The 26523-nt window shown below is 40.4% G+C and overlaps 1 protein-coding gene across 1 annotated transcript in view; it reads left to right on the top strand.

Annotated features, from left to right (window-relative positions):
- The window catches only part of CLVS2 (clavesin 2), a 59875-nt gene extending 34996 nt beyond the window's left edge, over positions 1-24879 (top strand). Inside the window, exons 3-5 of the mRNA XM_085056065.1 lie at positions 6578-6688; positions 9182-9402; positions 16526-24879. Of these exons, the coding sequence (XP_084912191.1) occupies positions 6578-6688; positions 9182-9402; positions 16526-16613 (420 nt within the window). The 3' untranslated portion in view covers positions 16614-24879. The remainder of the gene's footprint in view (positions 1-6577; positions 6689-9181; positions 9403-16525) is intronic.
- The last annotated feature ends 1644 nt before the right edge of the window (positions 24880-26523 follow it).

The raw sequence follows: 26523 nt of genomic DNA, 5'->3' as shown, positions 1-26523 counted from the left end.
TGAAAGTATTGTTACTGTATTTATGCACAGCAGTTAGCAATATAGTGGATTTTTTTCTCTTTGTAATCTTAATCTAATAAGACATTCACAAGCTGCCTGGAAAACAGACTTTTTTTTTCCCTATGGGAATTTCCATAGAAGAAATCACCATCTGATAATTGCCTATTGTAAAGAATGATTTTCATCACAGGGTAGAAAACAGAATAGAAGAACCTACTTCTGCCATCTTTCTTACTGCTTTTCTGGCTTTGCTGATTTGGAAAATAGCATCAGGCTATACAAAGTTTTGAGTTCCTTTTCCCCTTTTTAATAGCTCACATTCCAAATTAAGTGTTAGAAAAGAGGCAGTGTTGATAGTTGAAAGCAGTATTGTTCTTGGAAAACTGCATTTTTCATTTCTTCTTTAAATGTAAACCCTTAATTTAAAGGCTTAAATGAAACAAATAGGCTTAGAACCAGTGTCCAAAACCCCAAGGCCCTTTCAAAATGAACAAAAATTGCTAAACAAATGTCACAATTTCTAATTAAAACTTAAAAAAACAAATAGGTCAAAACCTATTGAAGTTAATTTGCAAAGAAATAAAGTAATTTCAAATTGAAATGAAGGTTTTATACAAAATACTTTCTTTATCAAGCCCAACTAATTAAAAATTGAGAATAATATAATCCCTTTTTCCAAATAGTGAAAGCACAAAATCTGTGTAGGTTCTAAATTTTATTATATTTATATATAAGCGTGCAAACAAATGTGGTCAAATAGCTATTAAATCCTACCTAATTAATTTAAGCAATATATAATTTTTATGAGTAGCATATTGAAATGAAAAATGGAAGACTATTTGAAATTAAAACAGATACTTCAATAAAAAAAGCAATATTCTCACTGGATGGATACCATCTCTCTTTTCATTTCATTCAACTTAGCATATTTCTATATGAACTCTAAGATAAAATGACTAATAAAAATGAAAAGGACTGCCAAAAGTCAAATTGCTTCACTGGAAGCTTCTTAGCAGAATGACAACATCCAGTTCTATATAATTAAATCTTATTTTGTAGGAATGTCACTGAATGATGCTAATTTGCCTTTAGGTACTGTGCTTTTGGTTGAACAAAATAACAAAAATTTATTGGGGCACTTTTTGTTTGTCTTAGAAATGGTTCAACATTGTCTAACAAAAAAGAAAAGCTCAGACTAGGAGAGAGCAACATTTTAATCTTACAGAGGGAAATCATTAGTGCAGCTGTTCCAGGGATCAAGCAAAATTTCATCACCTGAGTTTGGTTTTTTTTTATCTGAACCTTAAAGAGCCTTAACAGAGAGGTACAGAGGGTAAGTCTCTTGTTGTTAGACAACCTGAAGCTTAGCTTCCCCATAATTTATTAATTTTCTGAAAATGAGTTAGGGTGCTTATTCCCTGCCAGTCTAGTTGCATTTTTGGCAATTCAAAGCTGTCTGCCAGTTTCCAGTCTAGTTAGTCTCCTGGTCAGCTTTCTCTCCTTTGTTTGGGTGTCAGCATTGCCCTTTGTTTTGAAAGGGTCTTTCCCGAATACTTTTAGACTCCACAGGTTCACTTTCCAGTGTCTTAATCATCCAGTCCTCACCAGTGGTTCCAGTTATGTCTTGAGCATAGGTGATCAGTCTTGACACACAAGTTTGTTTGGAGGCATTGCAATTACTCATGTCACAAATGGACGCTGGCAGGAAGTTTGGAATTAGGAAGGCCTTGTTCTTTCCTACCTTCAGTGAAAGTTACAGTTTGGTAGAGAGATGGGTGTCCTTTCCTGCTGTGGATGGCAGTGACTCTAGGTTCCTCTGGTAGTTCAGCTCTTGGAGTACTAAGGAAGTGAACAATTCATTTTAGTCAGAGCCTTTTCTTTCCATGGTTTTCCATAATCTTTTAACATACTAAAGATTAAGTTTAGTGGTGCTGCATTTTGTAGCACACAGAATGTTTCTGTTTCTTTCTGGTGGAGCTTTCCATTATAAAGATACTATTTTGGTTCATAATTCTTTTTTTCTCCCTGAGGTGCTTGACTTTTCAGAAAAGCTAAAGGAGAACTAATGTATTCCGGAATAAGTCTTAAGTCACATTTAAGATACTAATAGTTTTGTGTGCTTTTCTTTGAGCCTGCAGTTTTTGTTAGGAAGATACGGCTTTTGCAGTTTTGACTTTGTAACCTCCTGTTGTCTGCAGATGCTACAGCCTGAATTCATCAGAGCACTCAAGTGCAGCCTTAAGTACAGTGTGTGAGTGTATTCATTATGCTTGTCTAGACTGTCCTTTGAAGGATGTCTTTAGACTGCCTGCAAAAACAGTTTCACTGCACATAAGGACAGCAAACCCTCAAAAATAACCCCAGAGCCTATGTGCCCAAGCACTCTTGTCGGTGTTAGTATGTGGCAAGGTGTTTCCAGACAGTCTTTTTGCAGGAGATGTGCAGGATACTGGTAAGGCTCTGATGTGGATGGGCTGTCAAGGCACCTCTGGGCACACAGTGGTCTCACCAGTTTCTGAGATTGCACTTCTAAAGGCTGTGCAAACAAATTTGATTACAGTACAGAGTTCAGCTTGGAGGGCTACTTCATTAAAAGTAGAAGTTTAAATGTAAACATAATATCCAAGGAGAGGAGAATGCTGTGGGCTTTAAGTTCTTTGATTTTTTGCATTTGGTAAAGATGAAAAAGGTGGGTCATTTTTATTATCTCTATGATAATAATCCTGACACCACTAAGAAGACTCACACTGGTTTTCAGTAGGAATTTGGCACTTTCCTCTCTTAGGTACTGTTGAAAATGTCAAATACTGGTTTGGCTGTTACTACACGTGCTGTCAGAGCTCCTGCTGGCCAAAGTGGAGAACGAGACCCTCTGTGAAACCCTGAGAGCTGGCTCAGGGTGGAATGTGGTGTCTGGCAAGTAGAAACCTGGCTTCTTAGTGTGTGCCAAGGGTGGTGGCAGGCAACAGCAGCCGAGTCCTTGGAGGGAAGGCTTGTAAAGATAGTTTGTGTAAATTATGTTTGGCAGAGAGATAACATTGCTGTGATGTGAGTCCGCAGAACTATCTCATGTAAGAGATGAAAGCCCAGTGAGGGAGTTTGCTTGGGATCATTCTCCAGTGCTGGCTGTGCACTGCAAGTCCCCCAGCCCTGCAGACAGTAGTGCAGGGGTGTGCCTCTTCCTTGGAATCCTACTGTTAATTATCACTGGTAAGCCTTGTATCACGGGGACTGTGATCTCTAATTGCAACTACCTGCTTGCCTGTGTCTATGGCATGGCCATGTCACCAACTGTGCTCATCAGGGACAAGCAAAAGTTGTGTTCTGCTGCTGAAACAGAGGTTACAGTGAATGTGAAGAAAAATCCACCCATTGTGTATGCATAATTTGTTCTTTTTTGTGATTTGGTAATACCCCATCAGATTTATTACTTTTCTAGTCAGAAGCACACTTCATTTTACAGCTGATCTCCATTTCTTACTGTTTTCTGGCAAGAGATTCTTTTTACTTAGAATTCATGTGATTCATGGGTTACAGGCTCATCTGTTGAAGTGCAGTATGTCTGCAGAGGCAGTTGTGACTGCCACCATGCTTGTAACCTAATCTGCATAAAACCCCAGAAGAATCAGTGATTTGAAAGAAATTCCTACCTGCAGTGTGTGTGGGATGACCATCTGTCTGGCAAATCCCCATGTGGAAGTCAGATACATCTGAGAAGAGCAGGACAGCCTTCTCACACCTGTTTCTCCAGCAGATGTAGTTGCTTATTCTTCCTTTTCAATTTTTATTTCAGCAGGTGCTTTGGAGATTTGCTTTTGGATCTACTTTCAGCAGCTTTTGAATACTGGTCTAAGCACTGTGTACAATGTAGGATTGTTCTGACCAAATCACGCTTTCTCTTCTTTGGCACAAATTCTGGGAGGTCCTAAGTGCACCTTAGGAAATGCTTCTGAATCTGGGCACCTCAGTTCAGTTACAGAAACTGATAAATACCCAACTTCTTTAGTTCCAGAAAATGCCTTAAGAATTTCTGAAAAACACTGAGACAAACTGGCTTTTAAGATCAAGTGGCATCTTCTATTTGAGGATCATTCCACATATATTCACGATCCTCCAAGTCAATGGTTTCCAAGATGCAGGAGAAGATAGTTGATGTGTCAAAGTGGTACTTTTCAAAGATAATCCTTTTGTCTGCTGGAAATTTTAAGTCTTTAAAAGATACAGAGCATTCTGAGCCCACATTAGTATACAAACGCTTTTGGTACTCTTCTCTGTGTTCTGACATGTCAGTTTGCCTATTGAAATCTTCCTATTCACAAATTGTCCTCAGTTTCTGTGTGACTTTCAGCTCTGATGAGATTTCTGCAGCTCTAAGTGTGTGCTCTTTTGTTCACATTACACAGCATGGACCACTGGATTTCTTTGCTGGAGAACCAGCCATGATAACCCAAATAAACACAACCTTCTGTAGATGAATTATATCTCCTGTAACTAAAGGTTAAGGTGTCATGCAGTGATTTATCCTTCCTAATGGTTTTGTTGGATCACTGTGGTACAAACATAATTTACTACCTTTTGTACATCATAGGTTCTGTCCTCAAAATGGTGTTTGGGGATTTACAATACCAAAGAGGGTGAATTATGCATCAAATTATCAGCCATCCTGTTTGACATTTAGTTATTGTGACCAGAGTTGGGCATTTAGCAAAATGAGGCTTCTGCAAGCAATCTTTTGATAGGGTTGTTTTATTTCAAAGCTGCTGTTAATCAAACATTTCTGGAGAAAGCTGTGAAATAGACCCTTGATTGCATTGACTGTTGTGCTCTGGCCAGCCAGATAGGAGTGCTGTGTGTTGTAGCTGTCATCCTCCGTGTGAATTATTGTCAAGGTACTGCCTCCTTGATGGAAAATCCAGCAAGTTGTTACAATCTGAAGGCAAGAGGTACCTTGCTATAAAGAGCTCCTGGGTTAGGCATGCCTGACAGGACGTGAATGGATCCTTGGAGAGGAGTAAGTGATTTGTACTTCATTATTCCCACCAGTCTGAACACATTCGCCAAACTAAAGAGGTACTGTGACTATGCAGGCACTTTTTCAAAGTATATTCCTACCTGGAAACACTTAAAGAAAGATTTCCTTCCTGCAGTTTCTTTCTTCCTTTTGTGACAGTTCTTGATTGGCTGGAATAGTTTAGTTTTTTCTTGGCTATTTTGTTGGTGTGTGCTGTATGACCCTGTGCTTCAAGTGGTGGTGGCAGATTCTATCCAGGCTGCTGGATGCTTCTATAGGGCCTCCTTGCTTGTCTCCAGAGGAGGCAAAATAGGTCTATTTGCACAAAGCACCCTGTCAGACCATTTGATTGCCTCCTTTTGAGCCTCTGATCCCACTGGCACAGACCAGACGCTGCCTTTACTGCATCCACACAGGAGGAGGAGGAGAGGAGAAGAGGAGGTGTAGCTGGAAAGCATGTCCTTGTTTGTACCCATATGGTCAAACGGGAGCTGCTGCTGCTGTGAGGGACCTGGTTTTGATCTAAGTGACAACCATGGCTGCCTAGGTGTGTCACCTGTTGAATTAAGCTTCAAAGAAAAGCCATTAATTTAGTAAGCCTGTATAACTAAGAGAAGGTTCTTCACTGAGAAGGTTCTGATATAACTCATGAAAACAAAAGGGAACATGGATCAACTGCACCTGTTTACACCTCTTCCTCCTTCCTCAGTGGTGTAACTCTAGGCAGCAAAGGAGATGGCTTATTGCATTGTTTGTGCATATGATCAACCAGACAAAGACAAAATGAGGACACAGACGAAATTTGGCAATTGTATTTCAGGACAGAGTGGCTGCCCTCCTCAAACAGCCAAACCCTCTGGCATATTCTCTCGACTTAGAAACTGAAAATGCATATCAGAATCTTTTCCTAGTGAGTTATCTGCCCCTTGTGATTTCCAGCAAGTAAAAAAGAAAAGCCATTGCTTCAATACAGATATGCTATCCTTAGATTTAAGTTCCCAGAAGGCCTCTGACTATGTGACAAGAATTACTGTCATGGATATTGCATAACGGTTTATGCATAATGTTTAATGCAGTCTCAGTTTTATGAAATATGGATAATATTGGAGACATTTTGAATAGTAGTTTAGATTTACACTTTCTTTTTAAGGTGGAGACGAGGGACATTTTTAGTGCTCTTCAATGACACTGGAAGAGCTGAGATCGTTACTATTAAAAATGAATAAAATCCATAGAAGTGGAAAAGAGAAAAATATGTTGCGTAGATGGATTATGGGCAAATCATAAATGTTTAAAGCATTTCTGGAGGTTAGAAATGCTGTGCCTTTATTTGAATACCATTGCTATTTCAGCATACTTCCTTACAGCTCTGTCCAAGGTGTGTTGCTCCTTGGTGTGGAAGGTTGGGACCCAACTGAGAGGACACAACTTTGAATAATCTTTTTTCTTGTTAGAAGTTTATTATTAAAATGAAAGCATTCACCAAAAAAAAAAAAAAAATTGATGCATGTGCTACATATGTTAAGAGTCAGCTCACATTGTATGCATTTGTTTTGTGACACACAGGACAGCTTTCCAGCTCGGTTTGGAGGAATACATTTCGTCAATCAGCCGTGGTATATCCATGCCCTCTACACAGTTATCCGGCCCTTTCTAAAGGAGAAGACACGAAAAAGGGTATTATGCTCTTTAATTGTCCATTTCCTGGCAGTGGTTGTCAGCAGATGCATCATACTCTAATAAAGCAGATAAACATGAGATACCAGCTTGCTATTGGTGGAAAATGTTTAAATATATCAGTGTTGTAAAGGGTACTTTCAACTGTTTAGAAACTTATACAACATTATCCTTTAAGGACACAGTCAAGCAGTGTGCTTAAATGTATTTTAAAATGTAAGCATATTCTTGCTTCTGGGAGTTATATAAAAAATATTGCCAACATTACAGTTTCTATTAGGATTGTATGCAATTCCATTCTGTTTAGTTTTTGTTAAAATTATTTGTGTCTTTCTTTTAAAAACAGAGTTAGTGAGTACAAAGTCCTTTCCTAGTGTGATTTCGTTGACAATGGCGTGAACTAAAATACCCAGCTGGCATCTAGTAGTATTAGTTTTCAAATACTAATTCGAATGAAAGCCAGTAAAAGGGAATTTGTGTGCATGCATCTGTGCATAAGCATGAGCAGCCTCCGAGACATTGCTGAATTTATACCATTTGCATCAGTGCAATTAAATTAGAGCTTGGTGGTGATAGCATATAGAATGATATTATTTCTGTAACAGGAACTTTGTCATCCAGGAAAACACAATCAACATCATGTACAAAGGCACTACAAAGAATAGGGTAATTTTTTTTGTAACGGAATCAGCTCTCTAAGCAGCTCTGTATTTTCTCTCCTCAAACACAGCCTGCAAGGCCACAATGATCCTTGGTGTTTAGTTGTTTTTTACTGACAGATTATGCTTGAGAGGCCTCTGGTATTTACAGATTTTGAACTATAGATCACAAAGCCTTTTATGTAATATCTGTTATAAATATGCAAATGAAGCCCCATTTTGCAGGACTCAGTTGCACTCTGTTGACTGCAGCTTCTGCAAAGAACATTGTAGTGCCAGATATGTCTGAGGTCTTTTCAACTCGAGTGCTGCGTGTGCATAACTAGGCAGCAAAGTGCAGCTCATTGGAGTCTTATGGCATTAAAAGTAAGTGACAAGGCACCTGAACATGGGTGCTTTCCAGTTAGCATCTAAATTTTTATTCAGACACCTGAATCAATGATGTGTATTTTCAGAAATGCTGACTTTTTACAACTGTTTTTTTGGTCAATATGGAAGACCTATAAAAAGTAGTCAGGTAGTTAAATATTGATTTATAGCTCTAAACTTAGTGTCAAAATGTGAAAGTTATGACCAGCACATAAAATTTAAAATCAGCTTTAAAAAATTGATTAGATTCAGTTAAAAAATTGTGAAGAAAATACCCATACCCAACAGAATTATCTTCAGATTTTTTAATCAGGCCTATTACATAGCTGTTGTCTGTGTACTGAATTTGTTTGTAATTTTTAAATATGTTGGGTATATTTGCAACTAATAGCTATATTTAGATTAATGCAGTACTAAGAATATATAAAAACAATTGCTAAGAAGTGAAAGCTGGAAAGGTACCATATAGCAAATTACTTTCACCATTAATAAATGTTCTTTCACAAAAGGATAAATTCCTTTCTGAAATGGAAGAAAATCTTGGGTTTTGCAGGGTCATATTAACTTTCCTGTCTCCACAGATGACTGGAAGATGGTCTGAAGTAAGCAATAAAAGACAAGCATATATTTGTTCTTTGTCTTTCTGCCTTTTGAATTTAACTCTTGATAAATCATGCTAAGGTTATAGCTGCCCAGAGGAGCCCCTGCAAGGTGAAATGGAATGTGAAAGATCTCTGAGGGGAAATAATAGTTACATATAAACATAAATACAAGTATTCCTATACATGTCATGCAAATATACAGACATATAAATGTAAATTATGTATGAATATCAGTCTACCAAAACATTGATGGAAGATATCAAATAGTTCATCAACTATTCCCTCAGTGTTGTCACAGGAATTATTTTACTGTTATTACTTGCTTAATATATTGTCAAGTCTAAATGGCAGTTACTGGTATGACTAGATTAAGGAAGAAAATCTTTCCAGCGCTGTAATCATTACACTGCATAATTTATCTTATTTATAGAATTCATGTCTGGATGCTGAAAGTCAATACATTTTCCTTGTTGTATATGTTGAATATTATTTTTAATTATTAATTATAATCTTAATTTGTTCACTTAATTCACAGAATTAGGGAGAGCAATTAACAAGAGATAGGCAGTTTGTCTATCTAATATTTTGTCCCTCTAGCTACCAGACATCAGTTCTTACCCTCCCTAAGTCCCTTTCCCTGCAAACATTTTAAGTTATTTATGCTTTATCACTTGGGAAATTTATCAACATAGTAGGACCATGCTTAAGGCCGAGGTGACCTGTGCCTTCCTCTGCACCTTCATTAGCCCAACACTACCAGAATATATAAATTGCACAATATCCTCCTAATAATGAGGATGTCATTTGAGCTTTGATGATTTTTGGTGATTCCCCTTTGTTTTTACCTGCATGCGTGCATACAGATATTCCTGCATGGTAACAACCTCAACAGCCTGCATCAGCTCATCCACCCTGAGATCCTGCCTTCAGAGTTTGGAGGGATGTTGCCCCCCTACGACATGGGGACGTGGGCAAGAACACTGCTTGACCATGAGTACGATGATGACAGTGAATGCAATGTGGACTCCTACAACACTCCTGCAAAGGATTTAGAAAAGGACCTCTCTCCCAAATCCATGAAAAGGTGAGTTGAAGGTACTATTGTGTTCTAGTATTGCCATAAGGTTAACACTTGCCTTCCTCCTCCTTCGTGAAACTGTAGGTAATTCAGTCTATTATATATGAGGACCATTCTTCTTTTTTTCATTTCTTAAAAAGATCAATGTTGATGAGAGATCATGGCCTTGATCATCACCCATTTGAGTTGTGAACTCAGTGCAGCTGATTATTTCTGTGGTGCCATATAGGTTGTGTACACAGTACTGTGTTTGGAATAAGCTACTATCCCACCTCAGCCCACAGTACTTATTATGGAAACAGTGCTAGCTGGAGTGAGCTTCCATGTAGAGGGTAAATTTGGGCCAATTATGTTTCTGGGTGGTGATGTTAGCTCTTATCTTTGTCCATCTCATAGCCCACTGCCTGGTATCCACCAGTCTGGGGGTGCCAGGACACTTACAGCATCTGAACTGTGAGTCACAGTGACTGTGCTCATGAGAAAATATAATGAGGAGAACCAGCACCAAAATCAGTGCCAGTTGTTATACTTGAGTCTGGTAATCATCCTGGCATTCTGATATTATTCTCTTTGAGGAGGTACAGTGTAATTGCTTGCTTCATTTTACCTTTCAGAATAAAGTACAGGAAGAGCTTAGTTACCTCTCCAGTAACCACAGAAGCAGTGAGATCATTAACTTGGGAGGGGTGGATCTGAGCCAACCTTGCCAGGGCAGTAGGAGAGAAAAGGGGAAAGATTACAACTGTGATAGAAAAGGTAGCAGAAAGGGCAGCAAAAAGGGCAGCAAAAGTCAGAGTGCAACTCATAAGGGGCGGGCCTAGCAGCAGATCAGAAAAGAACAAACAGGGCAGAAACTGCGGCAGTGCAAAACCTGAGGGCAGCCCCCCCCTGCTGCGGGGGAGGGCTGCCCTAGAACCGGAACACGCAGGATGGTCATTCCATGGCCACGAGCTGTGGGGCTGGTCAGACGCGGTTCTTGTAGAAGCGTTGCAGGTTTAGAAAGGCAGCTGTTTGGTTCCTGGTCTGCATGGTGTTTTTATTGAGGAAAACAGGGGAGGAGTGGGGAGACTGGGGAGGGGGAAGGGAAGGCAAGGGAGGGTGCAGGCTCCATGTGAGTCCAGAACCAAAGAGGCTGTTCCGGATCTTGCTGGGGATTTTATCTCTAGGGATGGGGGGCGGTCCTGACTCACATCCAGTCAGAAGGGGTCAGGGGGGCGGGGTCAGGGACAGGAAGGACACACGTTACAACAAATCCACTTTTTCTCTTATACAAAAGAAAAAAAAAATTTCTAGTTCAGAGTCTTTTGGAGCTGGTAGAAATTTCTTCAGTAGGGCTGGAGTTGAAGCTGGTTGGCTGAGGTCAGGTATATCTTGCTGCTCTGCTGCACGACGGGGCTGTGCTGTCTGCTGTGCCCCCCCCAGCTTTGACATGCAGGGAGAGGGGCAGAGCTTACACACAGCTGGAAAGACACAGGGATTTTTGGAAAAGCAAATTTTTAGAGAGCATGGTAGAGGGGCTATTTGGGGAAGAAGAGGGTAGAAAAAAAGGGGGTGAGGAGTGATTTTTTAAGGGTGATGGTACAAGGGGGGGACTGGCAAGGCGCCTGAGAGTATCGGTAGCAACTCAGCGTCTTTTTTGACGGGATGCAGCCTTGCTAGTTACCTCCTTATCAGAATGGGAGGGAAGAAGGGACATGGGAAGGAGGAAAGGTATTAATAGGGGTAAACAAAACATACTGTAACTCGAAAAAGGGTTTTAACTAAAGAAAATACCTTTCTTTTTTGAGGATTGGGTGGAGAGGGCCTTTTCCGGAAGCCCTCTCTAACCCAATTCTCAAAATGCAACACTTGTTAATCTGTCTAAGGTTAAAATAAAAAAGAATTAGCTGGGTTTTAAAACAGAGCCCTACACCCTGCCGTGTTCTATGACTCAACCATTCACACTTCTGCACCCCCTCCCCTGGGGGGTGCCTTCAGCCATTCACACGTTTCCCACCCCCTCCCCTGGGGGGTGCCTCCAAATCACATTCATACAAACATTCACTCCTCCTCTGCTGCAAACTACACCTTTAGCAGAGGTCCAGGGTCGGAAAATTTCCCTGAATAGGCAGTGCAGGTGCTATCGGCTCACCACAAGAGTCTCTCTTACTCTTGATAGACTTTTGCCAACTGACAAGACTGGTCACCGCTTTCCGGTCCCTTGCAGTCCTCTTCGTCACTGTTTCATCCTCAGCAACTCAACACAGACTTCACAGGCTTTCTACAAGTCCCTTCAGGGTCCTCTTCTTGGGACACGCCTGTGTCTTTAAAGAGTCTCACAGCTCGCGGCCAACGCGTGTGCTGCACAGCAGAGATGGTGTTTGGCCATGCAGAGTTGGTCTCGCCGGGGGAGGGGCGCACTCGACACAAAATGGCGGCTCACAAGATGGCGGCGCCCATGTGCGGGCCACGCGGCCAGGGTGGTCTCCGTCCGCAGCACAGGCAGCGTCCCGCCGCGTCGGCGGCTCCCCGCCGTGCGTTCGCCCCTCCGCCGCAGCCCCGCGCAGCCTGGCGGGGAGGCGCGGGCCGGCGGCCAGCTCGGCCCGGCCGCGCCGCCGGCCCGGCTCAGCCCTTCGGCCGCCCGGCCGGCCGCCCGGCCGCCTTCGGGCGCCCGCCGGCGCGCCGCGCCCGCCGCGCGGCCGCGCGCGCCAGCCCTTCGGGCCGGCCCGGCCCGGCGCGGCCGCACCGCCGGCCCCGCCGTTCATCGAGCACCGCCGGCTCCCGCCGCCCCCCAGCTCCCGCGGGCTCCGCTGCTCCCCGGCGTGTCTAGGCAAGTCTCTTACCGATGCCCGCATTCTCCACCACTTGCAGCAGTGCAAAACCTGAGGGCAGCCCCCCCCTGCTGCGGGGGAGGGCTGCCCTAGAACCGGAACACGCAGGATGGTCATTCCATGGCCACGAGCTGTGGGGCTGGTCAGACGCGGTTCTTGTAGAAGCGTTGCAGGTTTAGAAAGGCAGCTGTTTGGTTCCTGGTCTGCATGGTGTTTTATTGAGGAAAACAGGGGAGGAGTGGGGAGACTGGGGAGGGGGAAGGGAAGGCAAGGGAGGGTGCAGGCTCCATGTGAGTCCAGAACCAAAGAGGCTGTTCCGGATCTTGCTGGGGATTTTATCTCTAGGGATGGGGGGCGGTCCTGACTCACATCCAGTCAGAAGGGGTCAGGGGGGCGGGGTCAGGGACAGGAAGGACACACGTTACAACAAGAAACCAATATATAAAGCCATTAAAATTAAGCTAGGATATGCTAGGCTGAGAACCCAGTTTCAGGAGACAGCATGTGATTCAAAAGGAAAAGAGACTCTGGAAACAGTTCAAGCAGGATAAAATATTTTCACATTTCTCAGCCAGGAAGATGATTTTGGCTGGAAAATATTGCTTAGACTGGGAAGGACAGTGTAGTTTAAAAGGGAGCTACTTTTGTGGAAACAGAGAAGACAATATGAGATTGCTGTAAGGATTTTTTGTTGAGTTTAAGGATTTTGTGTTGGAAAAAACCTACACTGCATTGAAAGTGGGAAACAGCAAGAAACTGGATAGGAATGAGCTAGGATAAGATGTTTCTGAAGCAATATGACAGGGGCACTGGAATGGCTGCAAACAGGTCTCAAATTCCCAGTGAGGGAGCTTTGGCTATAAATTTCCACAGCCTCCAAAATCCCCAATGCCCAGATATATGAAGCTAGAATTATGTAATTAACACAATTAATGGAGAAAATGAGACAGAGAAAAAGAGCCAGGGGAAGGGGAAAGGTGAGCAATACACTTACATACGATTTACGCATAATACAAGAATTGTGAGACAATAGAGAATCTGTCTTAAACAGAAGGATGGAATTAAGGAATTGGAATGCAAAGGTCTTTCTGCTGCAAAATGATATTGTGAAAGCAAATAACTTCATCCAAGGGTGCAACAAAAAAAGAAAAAAAATACAAGAAGTCCTGTGACAAGTCACTTTGGAGCAGAGGTTTCCAGATTGTCTTGGGCAAGCATATTACTAAGTGGAAAAGCAGTGAGTTGCCCAGATTCTTCATTCTTTCTCAAATAATTTTTATTCTCATTTAACTTGTTCTTGAAAACTCTTTCATACAGTATTACACTTCAGTGTAAGCTTCAAATCGACATTCTTGCAGTCTGGGTGAGCTGACACAGTACCAGACCCAGGGCAGAAAATAAGTATGTTGAAATTTGTATCTACATATTATTAAGCTAAAATTTCTGCACTTTCTACACATTCTTTCTTAGTTAGCACGCCTCCAGCATCTGCTGGAATCCTTGTTCCCTGCTGCTGGACATAAAAAGTATTAAGTAGACTTACTGTGGTAGTACTTAGTGGTGAGATTGACAGAAATTGTATTCATTGTATTCAGGGACTTCATTGTATTAAGTGTACAGCCTCTATTAAAACACAAATAGAAAAGATAAAGCAGATGAACTCTGTTTCATTAAAAATTAAATTTAGCATGGATTCAGCAACTGATGGGTTGTTCCTCTCAGTTTAAACCCACAGTCAGTATGATATGTTAGTGCAGAAGATTTTTAACATAAAAAAACCATGCCTAAGTCAGTGAAAAGTGCTTAGCTTAGAACAAATTTCACAAGCATCTCTAGCAGATCTCCAAGAATTATCTTTTTTTATTTGGCCTGCCATTTTAAAATTAGTTTACTGTCCCAAAAGAATGTCCTTTTTAAACCAAAATCCTATGGAGAATTCATTTCTTTCTTACTTGTTTTTTGCCCCCAAGGTGAACCACTGACATTCCTCTGGATCTCCTTGAATTTTTGGTGAATTGGATGACGTCACCTTAAAAGGAAGGTTGTTCGGGGGAGGAGGATGGTGGAGATTAGGAGGAATTAATGCCACCTGTAGCCCAGGCCTCTGGGACAACTTGTTTATGTAACCTGGCACCATTGCAGCTCTCTCAGCAATCAGGTTTAGCCTGTGGCTGTGCTCACCCCGTGGCTATCACAGCTAAGGCACCCAGGTGAAGACCTACATCCTCTTCTCACCTAACCCAGCAGGGCAGATATCTGTTTTGATAAACTTTGTAGAGGATCTGTGGTTTGTTTCCTCACCTCTGCAAAAGGACTTTGTAGTATAACTGTCCCACTGTGCTTTCTGAGAATATATTCAATAATGTTTGTGAAGTTATTTGGGACATGTAGGTAGAAGAGAAGGAGCTATAAACAAATGTTTTTCCTTTCACATATCTTCACTGGTGAATTGTTGCATAATGGGATGAAGCACGACAGTAAATTTCTATTTAAAACTGGATTCAAACACTTTCTCTTCCTTCTTCAAGGCATTTGGGCATCTGAGCCTACAAACCACAGGTCAGGATTTGTGCAGTTCAATTTTCACACCTGCCTTGGCATTAGGCATTTTGGAGGCCCTGGGAATTTATGGCCAAAGCTTCCTCACTAGGAATTTGAGGCCAGGTTTGCAGCCATTCCAGGTCCCCTTCAGTTTTCCCCAAATGAGAACTGGAAACGCTGTCTGCTCAGTCATTGGCAGCTGAGGAAGAGGCTCAGTTTTAGCACTTACATCCAGTTGGCAAACCTTTGAAGTTAATTTGCTTCCACAGCAGTTTTTATCACGATGAACTGGATTTTCCATGACTGCAGCTTCCCACCAGCAAATTTTCAATCAGCTTTGCATTGGCACAGTACATTGTGAAGATTTTAAAAAAGCATTTTTAATTCAGTGGTTTAGTTCTCTGCCTGAGTAGCTGACTAGTGTTCAGGATGAGTGTTATTGTACATTCTTAATTAAAATTTTTTAAATTATGCTTATCACAAGAGAGACCCTCATATTTTTAAAGCTAATTTTCTTGACTTTAGTATTAATAAGAGAACGTGATAAATATTAGGAAATATCCTTGTGTTTAAAGTTTTCACCTAGGCTTTAAGTCAGATGTTTTTTCTTGTGTTTTTGTGTGTTCTTTAGATTTTTTTGAGAAAGACCTCATCAGCTTCATTGATTGGTTTCACTGGATGATGCCAGTTTAAAAGAGTGGGGGATTGACTTCATATGTTTATCTTAGGAAAGGTCAGAATTTGTAAAATTTGTTCTCTGCACTGTAGCCCTCTAAATGGGCAAATCTATATCAATGCTGCAGGCACATTGTGCTTCCACTGATCAAAAATAGATGCCTGTACTGTAGATGGAGATGTACACATGCTCTTTAGTCATCTCAAATCTTCTTTAGAGAAAGAAAGGGAAATAGGCATTTCCTGCATGAGATTCATCTCACTAAAGGAAATATCTAACAAGGGTTGCATTTACTGTACCCCAGAAGTGGCTGCTTTAATCTGAGCCATAGCTGATGTGAGACCCCATCTTAACACTTCAGGTGTTGTTTTCAATGGAGCATTTTGTTTTTGCTGGAGACTGGGTTTTCCTCTTTGCCCATCACATATAGTTCTTGCAGGGTACCTTTACCACGTTATGCATCTAGGGTGAATCAGAGAATCTAGAGAAATTTTATAATCATCACTGAATTTGCCCTGATCACCCTTCCCTGCCCTGTTCAGCTGAGTTGAAAAGTGAGTTTGCCACATTTGTCTGCTGCTCCAGAACTTCTGCTAACCATGGCACTATTCCCTAGGCTTGGCTTAGGATCTTGCACTGGTGAATTTAAGTGCTGTTCAGAAAAGGAGCAACTTGTGCTTCCAGCTAATGCATCCTGCTAATTGCAGTGTGAGATTTGTCAGCTGGGTGGCTGAATTGTACCTTCTTTGCCAGCCCAGTGCTGTATAACCTCTGGGAGAGACAGTCAGTGCCTAAGTCACTACAGAGGACAGCTTAGTTTGCTCTTGTATGTAGAAGATACACCCTGCTTCATGATTTCTCTGAAGGGAGGACCCACTTTATTCCACCTTTTGCTCCTATATTCACAAATCAGCACTGATCCCTTTAAAGCCACGATATACCTTAATGAGGGTATTTCCTGATGATTTGCAATGATCAGATGCTTGAGTAATGCTGTACCATTATATTTAAGCCTTGACAGAAATTAAACAGAAGAAAGCTGAGGTTTAGCCTCATTTGTCTTGATCTAGAAATGTCAAATAAACATGTTGTCCCTCTGCAGGTCTCAGTCAGTTGTGGATCCTGGGGTGCTGAAACGCATGGATAAGAATGAGGAAGAAAACATGCAGCCTTTGCTTTCACTTGACTAACAGTTTTTGAGCATTGGACATGAACTGAGGTGGAAGGCACTGCCTCTCAGCAACAAGCAAGTCATTGGGAAAGAGTGTAACAGCTGGAATCCTATTTACTCATGTTAATGTAGCATAATGGCAGCAAGTTTTACTATTCTGCCTGAATTCTGGATGCCCTTTGGTGAAAAAGTGGAGGAAAAAAGAAAATGAAAATTAAAAAAAAGAAAAGGAATCAATAATTTATTCTGTAAGTGCCAACTTGTTTGTAAATACAATATAATCCTCTGATTTTGCTTTGTAAGTTATGGTAAACAAGTGCTATGGAAATGAGTGACTATTAAATATGTCGGTGAAGTGCACCATAAAAAAGAGAAGAAAACATGCATATTCTCTCTCTCACACACACACACAAACACACAGAGAGAAACTCATACCGAACAAAAAAAAATATCAAAGCAAATTAAATATTGTCCTTCCCATAGGAAGCCAGCTAGTACATTGACTACTGTTTCTTTTCTGCAATGCTCACATAATGTGCAAAGATAAAGACGGACTATAAGAACTTGGGAGATACTGTAATCAGCTGAGTGTTTCCTAACTGTAGGAATTGGTTTCCCAAATAATATTGGGGCTTAGGATTGTGATTTAGCATAAACCATGTGCATTGTAAAAAAGATGACAAGTGAACTGAACGAGCTCTTGGATAGCTTTGTTGCTTAGCTGTATGGATCTCTGAGGTTTCTTCCCTAACTTTTCATTTACACAAGTAACCTGGCTTGTTACCATAATCTGGTAATGTGGGACACATTGGAGTTGCTTCTCTTGCATTTTGGGTGCACATCAAGAATTTTTCCAGCACTCTGTCCTCCCTTGGAATGAGACATTAGTCCTCTAAATGCAGTGTCATAACCAGTATCTGAAAGTAAAGCCTGACAGCAAAGGTTAAAAGTTAATCACTGAATCCTGTGCACTGGGAGACTGGATACATATATATATTTTTACCAATCTCTGACAAGCATACAAGGTGACATTGTTAGATAAGTATATTTCATTGAAGGTTTATACAAGAAATCATAACTATTCAATGTACTTAGATATATTATAGATTGTATATTGAGACAATGTCATTATTAATATAGTAAAACTTTCCATAGATCAACAGCATCCCACTCCAAGCAAGGATTAATATGAATAAGTTGTAGTCAAACATCTCAGCCTATGTGTTTAGGACATCTTTGTTTTGGTTGTAGCGTAACTGTATATATTGAACATGTGCCATAACAGAGAAATACATCTTACCTCAAAAGGGCAACAGGTTTCACTAGGGATTAGGTAAATCAGCTGAAACATAGGGGCCGTGTCATCTCTGTGTGCTGGCTGATGTGTGTGCAGCCTGTGTTATGCTGAGGCGAGAATGCAATTTCTTATTAGGACTTAAATCACCAGAGTGGGAAGACACACAGGGTGCCCAGCAAGACATCTGAATAATTAGAGGTATTGTAAGAAAATGTCCAGGCAGTGCAGGGATTAGTTGAGAAAACACTGCTGTGATAGTTCATAGCAACCCTGCCTCCCAACTGCTGGAATTAAAAAAATTCCATCATTTCAGTGATCAGTGAAGTTTCAAAGTTACTGGTTGTAAGCCACCTCTCGTCATCCAGGAGGATTACAGCTGTGAGATTTGGTAGGCTGAGGTGATTTAAGAGCAAAGAGCAAAATCTTGAAAGTCGATCGTCTCAAGTTTAGCTGTAACTCCTGTGGAGGCAGCTTCAGTGTTTCTCAGGGCTGAGATGACCCTGACTCTGCCAGCATCACCCTTGATTTGCCCAGGCAACACACAGATAAAGCTTTGCTACTTCACAGGTCATTAGCAGTGCTGATAAATAGTATATGCCCTCATATGCCATCACCTTGCAGGAACTTGTCTGAACAAGTCATTGCATTTCTGCTTTCCTAATTCTAATTCTGTGTTAGGAAATGCAGAGAGGAGAGATATGGAGCCTGAACTTCTTATCAGTCTGTCCTACAAGCTGTCAGCAGTAGAAACTCTTCTAATACTACTTCTGTGGTTTGAGAGACTTGAAAAAATGATCGGTTCTTATATACTATTTCATTCAGTTCTGTTTTTCACATTCCTTGTAACATCATGCTGTATAAGTGAGATGTGTCTCCAGTGTTCGCATAAGTGCCATATTTGAACGTACGTTATGTATTTCCACACTTCTGCTTAGTAGAATACTATATTGTCATTGATATGATTTTTAAATCATCAGATAAAACTAAAACACCAGTAGAAATTTTCTCCTTAAAAGGGCTTCAGGATTTAGTCAGTACTCCACATGAATACAAACTGTGACACAGTGGTGGTCAAAACCTTCATGCATCCTTTTAGATACATGGGCCAGACTTTGATGTAAGACAGCAGAATGCTGATTTCAGAGTACACCACCTGTCCAATCAAAATATACAAATCTACTGTATGAAGCTTAAAATTTGTTTTGAAACTTATAAATTTGTTTTGTTTGAAAATCCTTTATTTGTGCACTTAACTGTAATTTATGTAATATTTTCTGATGCCTGATTTTAAGGTAATGAGTATTAATACATTCTTTCCAGAAAGTGAAAGTATGATATATTATAATTTTGTGTAACTGGGACCTCATCTTTCAGCAAGAAGAAAATTGCTTTTTCAATAAGATTCTCTCTGTTAAAGAGTTGGGCTACAGGTCTTCTTGGCTGCAGCTTTTATTTCACTAAAGCAAATCCTGACAGTGGTAACTGCAATTGTGACATTGAAAAAGAATATGAAAATGGGTAAGAGAAATAAACATACTTTACCTGCTCTCCGTATTCTTTGAAGGCATTTCTCTTTTACATATCAGGGTACATAAAGGGTTCCACCTTTCTTGTAGAAAATCTTTATAAGTAGTTAAATTTTTATTAGATGAGATTTGGACTGAAAACTTTTTCCAATCTTTATTACCATAGGAATTGCTGTCTAATTTTTATAGCAGAATTGAAGTGCTAAAACCAGAATGCAGATGCTTGGGAGGAACTCTTCTTAATTTCTTACCTTTCTTGTATATTGGGTAGAATAAAACCTTGTAATTATGCATGCTGATATGCATATAAAAATATCCTAATATCCTGCAATATGAGGAACTTAGTGGAGAAACTGGATATACCTGTCCAACTACGTTAAAAAAAAAAAAAAAGGAGGATTTTTAAAAAAAGATGTAAAAATTGGTAGTTTTTGGCCTTTGCTAAGATCTAAAAATATCCTCTTACATGATGACTTCTCCAAGACACAAATGTTTAAAAATAAATGTAAAAGTTATGGAAACTTCCATGTCCAAAACCTCCTTGTAATCAGACATGTCAATAGACTCTTGGCTTTATAGAGACAGGTAATCAGACCCACTAAGCTCCAACAAATACACAGACTCCCAATAGTTACTAGTTGTAAAATAGTTTGAGATGTCATTACAGAAATGTAAATTTACTGTATAGCATATTTAAAAAGATGTTTTGCACTCTACAAACATGCTATGCCTAGTCACAAATTGAATACAGAATTAAAGAAAAGAGGAGTAAAGGGGACCTCAAGAGGTCACTGATATGTGGAGAAGCAGATTCACTTTAATGTCACTGTCAAATGTTTTAGCTCAGTACCTTGCATGGAATGTTTTTTGTATTATTTAATCACAGTCACACCAAGCCTAAGCACATTACCTGACAAAATTGTAACCTGACAGTATTTTGTTCATGACTTTTATTATTTTCCTGTTCTCTTTGGGAAATTAAAGTTTGTCAAGCATCATAAGAACTACCATTTAGCATTACTTGGAAAACATTTTGCAATAAGCTTTGATCCTATCCCTGTTGTTATATTGTTTCTGTTATTATTATAGATGTATGTACTTGTCCAGTTTTTTTGATAAAGTCATATTTGAAAGAGCATGCAAGAGAGAAAAAAACAAAATCCATCAGACTTCAGGATTTTGTTTAGAGTATTAAAATGAGATTTTTAGGGGCATGCTGAGTTTGGATTTTACATACTTTAATTGCCTCTGGGGAATGTCCTGCTGAACTATCAACAGTGTTGGGTACCAAGACAAATTTGGAATATAAATATCAATATGAAAGGCAAGAGCAAAGGTCTCAAACGACTGTACTGAACAAAAACCACTTAATCACATGGCTAGCTGGATCAGGTCCCTCTAAAGAAAGGTATTTTTTTCAAGTAGCTAGTGGGTGTGTACTTCTGGTGCTGAGAATAGTTCTTTTGTCCCCAAACTTCAAAGCACTCTATGAAATCGAGAAAGTAATAGTTATCCCGCTTCTCAGGTAGTAAAACAGAAACACAGCCAGTTAGAGACATTTCTCAATGAAAGACATTTTTCTATATGGCAAAGATGACACTTTCATCACTCAGTCTGATTTTAACTGCAGGAGAGAAAATAATGTGTCCCTATTTTGGGTAAGAAGGTCTGATTGTTGATTCATTCATGTCTAGTTTCTTTAGAACATTTTGCTGTGAAACCTCTGCAAACCAGGAGTGATCTGCTTTCCTGTGGAGTTAAATCTGAATGTACATTTAACCATTCCTGCTGAGGAAATGGCAAAAAAGGAGCATGTCCCCCAAATCAAATGCCTTTCTTCCCTGTCTAATTGTTGGGAAAAAAGGTAATTTAATCCAAAAACCCGCAAAAGGAAATTTGCCCCATCAGGAATTCTGAACTTGGTCAGGGATGAAACAAGATACTTCTTTCCCATTAACTATACAAGGAACATCAACATTTTGTTTAGAGGAATGCTCAAGTGACCGCAAATGAAAGTGCAAGTCAGGTAGATAGAATCCCACATCCTGTATTGCCTTGTAACATTGAATGATGCTGTGTCAAGGGTCTGTGTTTAGCAGATTAGCTTGTACATTCCCTTCTGTCTGCATTTCAGCTTTCAGTTGTGTGGGAATATTTTTCCTATCAGCTTTTGGGATCTTAATTTGTTTCCTTCATATGGGTCTGTTGGCACAAAACAGCATTGACCCCTGTTGGATTGCACAATTTGCACAGTGGTTTTGTTGTTAAAAAATAACAACTTGTGCTGTGCTGGGCAGTTGTGAAGTTGAAACATGGGTCACAAGTTCCCACTATTTTGTCACTCCTCTTCCAGTGTTTTGTGTGTGTAAACTGTTTTGATTGATAAAAGACATGTATTAACACTTGCATGATATGAATTTAAAAATAGAGAAAAAAGAGGTTTCTGCACTGAGTTCAAAATCTGAATTGATGCTAATGCTGTTTAATCCAAAGAGATGGGGGCAGTGCACACAGGTGAAATAGAGAGACCTCCAAGGGAAGATGCTGATAATTCCTTGTGGTACACATTTTGTTGAAATGTGGCCAAAGTATGTTGTCTGCAGGGACGGTGATCAGCCAGATATGGGTTTTTTTCTGAATCAGTCTTTTACAACAGGTCCTCTCTAATAAAAGTATGACAAAGCTTCCTTTTGGTGATAGCAGAGAATTCACTTCCACCGAATTGGCATATCTGTCAATTTGCAGCAGACAAATGGCAGGAGTTAATTAGGATTTTTATTTGATATGGAAATGCTGCTGTGATTTCCTTAAAGAGGCTGTCGCATCATCAGCAAGACACAGCAGTGCCTAAAGGCAGGCATCTCAAATCAGGTCCCTTGGTTAATAAAAATTTAAGGGTAGAAAAAAGCAAAGGAAGAGATAATAGAAGATGATAAAACACAATAATTTAAAAATAAAATCAAAACAGAATCAAGCTTGCAGTCGAAAGCTGTATGAATGGCAAAAATGATGTGATAGAATTTGCATTAACACTTCCAAGAAATTAATGAGTAGCCTATTATTAGTCCCCCCCTCTACATTATGAGCAGACTTTCCATTTTTCACATGGTCTACCATGTATGGCCATGATGTAGCTTCCTGAATCTTTAGAAAATGTTTGAGAAACCATGTGAAATGGTAGGTGCTGTAGCTGAGCTTGTGAACATTGTTTAAGGGGTCAGGACACAACACCAAGGCCCCACCTGGAGATGGTCCCAGGAATATGTGATGTGCTGTGTCCTGCCTGGCTGAAGAAGTTGTGTGGGGAGAGAATGAAAGGAGCCCCATGGCTGTAAGGAAATGTGGCAGGCCTATGGAGAAAACAACTTTAGGGAGCTGGAGTGAACTGATTTTATAGTGAGGGAGACTTTCACCTGCTCAAAAATGCAAGAGAGGACTTACAAACCCCATGATGCATCTGTCATCAGGAAGGAGAGATAACACATTTCTCGCTTTCCCACACAAACTCAGTTTCAATATATTTAAACCTGATGCATATGCTAAACCTGAAGTGCCTCTGCTGCTGCTGTTTCCTCAGTAGCTCCCAGGATGTGGGTATCATGTAGCATGTAGGAGCTGGAAGGGTAGAGCCCCCCAACCTGTCCACAGGAAGAGAAGGGAGGGATGTGTTCTTCAAGACCCTGCTGCAGAGAAAATTTTGTGGGAGAATTCAGTGCTTGCTCAAGTTATAGCCTGCCTTGCCCTGACAATATCACCACCTACTCTGTGGAAACCTGTAAGTGGTGTGGGAATCTCCCCTGCAAACCTCGGTGTCTTGTGCTAATTATGCAGCCTTGGAGCTGTAGCTGGTGATCTGTGTCCCATGTCTTTAAACAGTGCTGCTGGTGATGTTAATTGTAGCCATTAGTCACTCAGAGCAGAGATGATTTAAAGGAAACTGACAACTTTAAGCATTACATTTAATGCCTAAGAATATTAAATTGGTGATTGTTACAAGTAATGCCCAAGATTATGATAACTTAAAGAGTTCCAGGGTTTGGTTGCATTGTGTCCTTGATGGGACTTAGTGTATAATCACTTTCCTTCAAGTATGGTAGTCCCTGAGGTTCATGTGCATCTTCGATGCAGCAATGGCAGAAGGAATTAAATAGTAGAAAATGTCATTCTAAAATGATGAATATACTTGGAGGAGCACATTTAGATTACCTGACACTATTTAAAAAATTGTTTTGTAGTTTGCTAGTGTTCAGTTTAAGAATAATGGCTCTTTTAAATCATTTGCTTCTCTAGCTCTTTCACCCTATGGACTGTTGTGTGAAATGTGTTCTGCAAAACATTCCCAGCTCTTCACCCCCTCTCCTACCCTCTTGCATTCAACAGCATCCCATCTTCTGTGTGTACTTTATTCTGTGAATAACTGAAGAAAACTGTAAAAAATATCCAACACTCTGATAATCTGCAGACTAGATCTTGAGGACCAGTATTTTAAATATTTCCCATGTACAAATCTCTGGCTAACAGGGTGAAATGGAAAATGAGACCAAGGCCAACCACATCATAGAGGAATACAAAACAAAAGAGTTTGTCTAGGAGTTGGCAAAGGTGTAGATAGATAGTTATCTGAGACAGCTGTTGGGATTTAAGATGCTACCTTCCCCTCACTGTTAGTTGTCACTCTTCATGTAGGAACTACTGCCCCAACATTTAATCAATGACAGATTATGGAAGTACTCATGTCCCAGTGAAGGCTGTGCACAAATCATGTTAACTCTGTTGATTCTGCACACATGCAAACACAAAAGCACTCATGTAATTTATTAATACAACTCTGTTATGAGAATAATGATTAACAGCTAGTCATGGCGACATCTAAAATTGCTAGATTGGTAATCTGTGCCTGAAGGCTCTTGTGATCTGTAGTTCTTGCATAGCAGTAACTACTGAATAACATTCTTTTGGCATGCAGCAATCTACTTGGGAGCCTTATGGAAAATAATATAGCATCATATCAAAATTCAAAACTAAATTACAGGACTAATTTATAAACAGTGCTTATATCCTCAGGATAAAATTTCTTTCTCAGTTTAGTACTGTTAGGACTCAGGGGGTCTGAGATTTGTAAAGCCAAGACAAGTTTATTAATCATGTTCTTTCTCTGTAAAGTTTCAGTAACTATTCTCTTTTCACAACTTGTTGTCAGTTTGAATTATATTCTTGGACCTAGTGAAATGGTTAATTTTGGTCAGTTGTGTTCTAACCTAAAATCTGAAGATAAAGCAACTTTGTGAAACATCACTCTTTATAGTGTATATTTAAATATCATCAGTTCTCTGTGATCAATGGGCTGCTTTGGAGAGTGCTACTACTTTAAATAATCATTGGTTATTGAAGAAGAATGACATTCTGTTAAATAAAATATGACCAAATGAAAATTAAAATACATATATATTTTTGTGTTTGTACATGGGAGTGTTTGTCTGGCTTCCTTGTGCTAAAACATATATGAAAGACATATTTTAATTGGATGAACTGCACTTTATTTTTTACCAAGGTATTGAAAGAAAAATAACTGAGTGGTATGTCAGCATGAAAGTCTAGTAACACTGAATGTCTCTTTTCACCCACAGTAAGTTTTAGAGAGTTAGCATATTTCACATTTACAATACTATTTTAAACTGTCACTTGGAAGTCTCTCTTGCCTCACAGGTAAAAATTGTGTAGTGATGCAACACAAGAAAAGCTCATTTCCCCCTCAAAGATAATTCCTACTCTCCTGCCTCTAAGCTTCTTCTGTACTGTGTTCCCCAGGATTTTCTCGAGTTCATTGACTTTTCTTTTGATGCTACTCCAGGGATAAGTGGTATTAGCTCTGCACAGAGATGTCCCTTTCTTAGGGAAAATGTTTCTGTTCTCAGGAGAGATTAACGAGAGTAGGACAGAGCAGGTTATGCGACATTGGAGCAGTGCCTGCCAAATGACCATATTTCCTTCTGGATTTTGTTTTTTCCATGAGAGGGAGAGACCCAGTAAATTACAGTAATGTGTTTATGTGGTTTAATGTCATTTTTGTCGTATGCCGTGCTTTAGATACTTCTGTACATTTTCCATATCTTAGTTTACAGAGATTAAAAAAATAATAGGCTGCTGTAGCTTCCTGTTTCACACATAATCTCAGTGGTATATGTAGATGCATTCCTTAGGCCAACCCTGCAACATGTTGAAAAAATATTGACAGTTTCTCATCTGCATGGGAGTGTTGTCCCTGAGCTCCCAGGCGCAGCATGGTTGTACACAGTGCATGAGCCATTGCTGCACAAGCGTGCATTTCATCCTTACATAGCCGTACAAGTGAGATGTCAATACAGCTCCCTGCTCCCTTGGAAATCCCTCACTTGCATCCCACTGGCTGAACAGAGTTGAAGCCCCTGTTACAGTGTGGTTTGCAAAGCCTCACTGCAGTGTTTTGAGTTATAACCACTGCCCATTTGTGTGTTGCCAGGCTGCTTTTGCCTGCCAACAGCGTCATCCCAGTGTGTGCACGTGTGTGTGTCTGTGTCTGCTGGTCTCATCCCACCTCCCATTTTGAAACCTTCTCCCTAATGTCTGTTATCTGCTGGGGAAAGAGGCCTCCAAGCTGGCGTCTTGTCAACATGTGACAGTGTGTTGTGACATGCTCAGGTTGCCTGCCCTGGTATGGAGCTGGCTGGAGCATCCTGCAGTTCACATGAAACTCCAGGACCTTTGGTTCCTACCAGAAGAGATGGGGATGGGGGAAAGATTATCAGACCTGCTTTTGTTCTGAGGGAACTGGGAGGCAAAGGGGATCTACACCAGCGCTACACAGATGTTTTAGACGTAGTACAATAAAAGGTGGTAGGTGGGAAGGGGAATGGTTTTTGCTCCCTGTGCTGCCAGACACCAGTGTTTCTGTATGGGCAGGAGTTCATACACAACCTCCATTCGGAAGGAGAATGCCACTGTAACTCCCACTGGTGTATTGTCATGGTCAGGAGGGTGTGCAGGAGTACAGGAGTCTTGTCTGTGGAATTAATTACCTATCATGCTACCAAGCTCTGGTGCAGCCCACAGTAGTGCTGCAATGGTGA

This window comes from Lichenostomus cassidix, chromosome 3 (assembly GCF_008360975.1).
Source record: "Lichenostomus cassidix isolate B80296 chromosome 3, HeHo_3.0, whole genome shotgun sequence".
Lineage (NCBI taxonomy): Eukaryota > Metazoa > Chordata > Aves > Passeriformes > Meliphagidae > Lichenostomus > Lichenostomus cassidix.
This window is presented reverse-complemented; position numbering and strand designations above follow the sequence as displayed.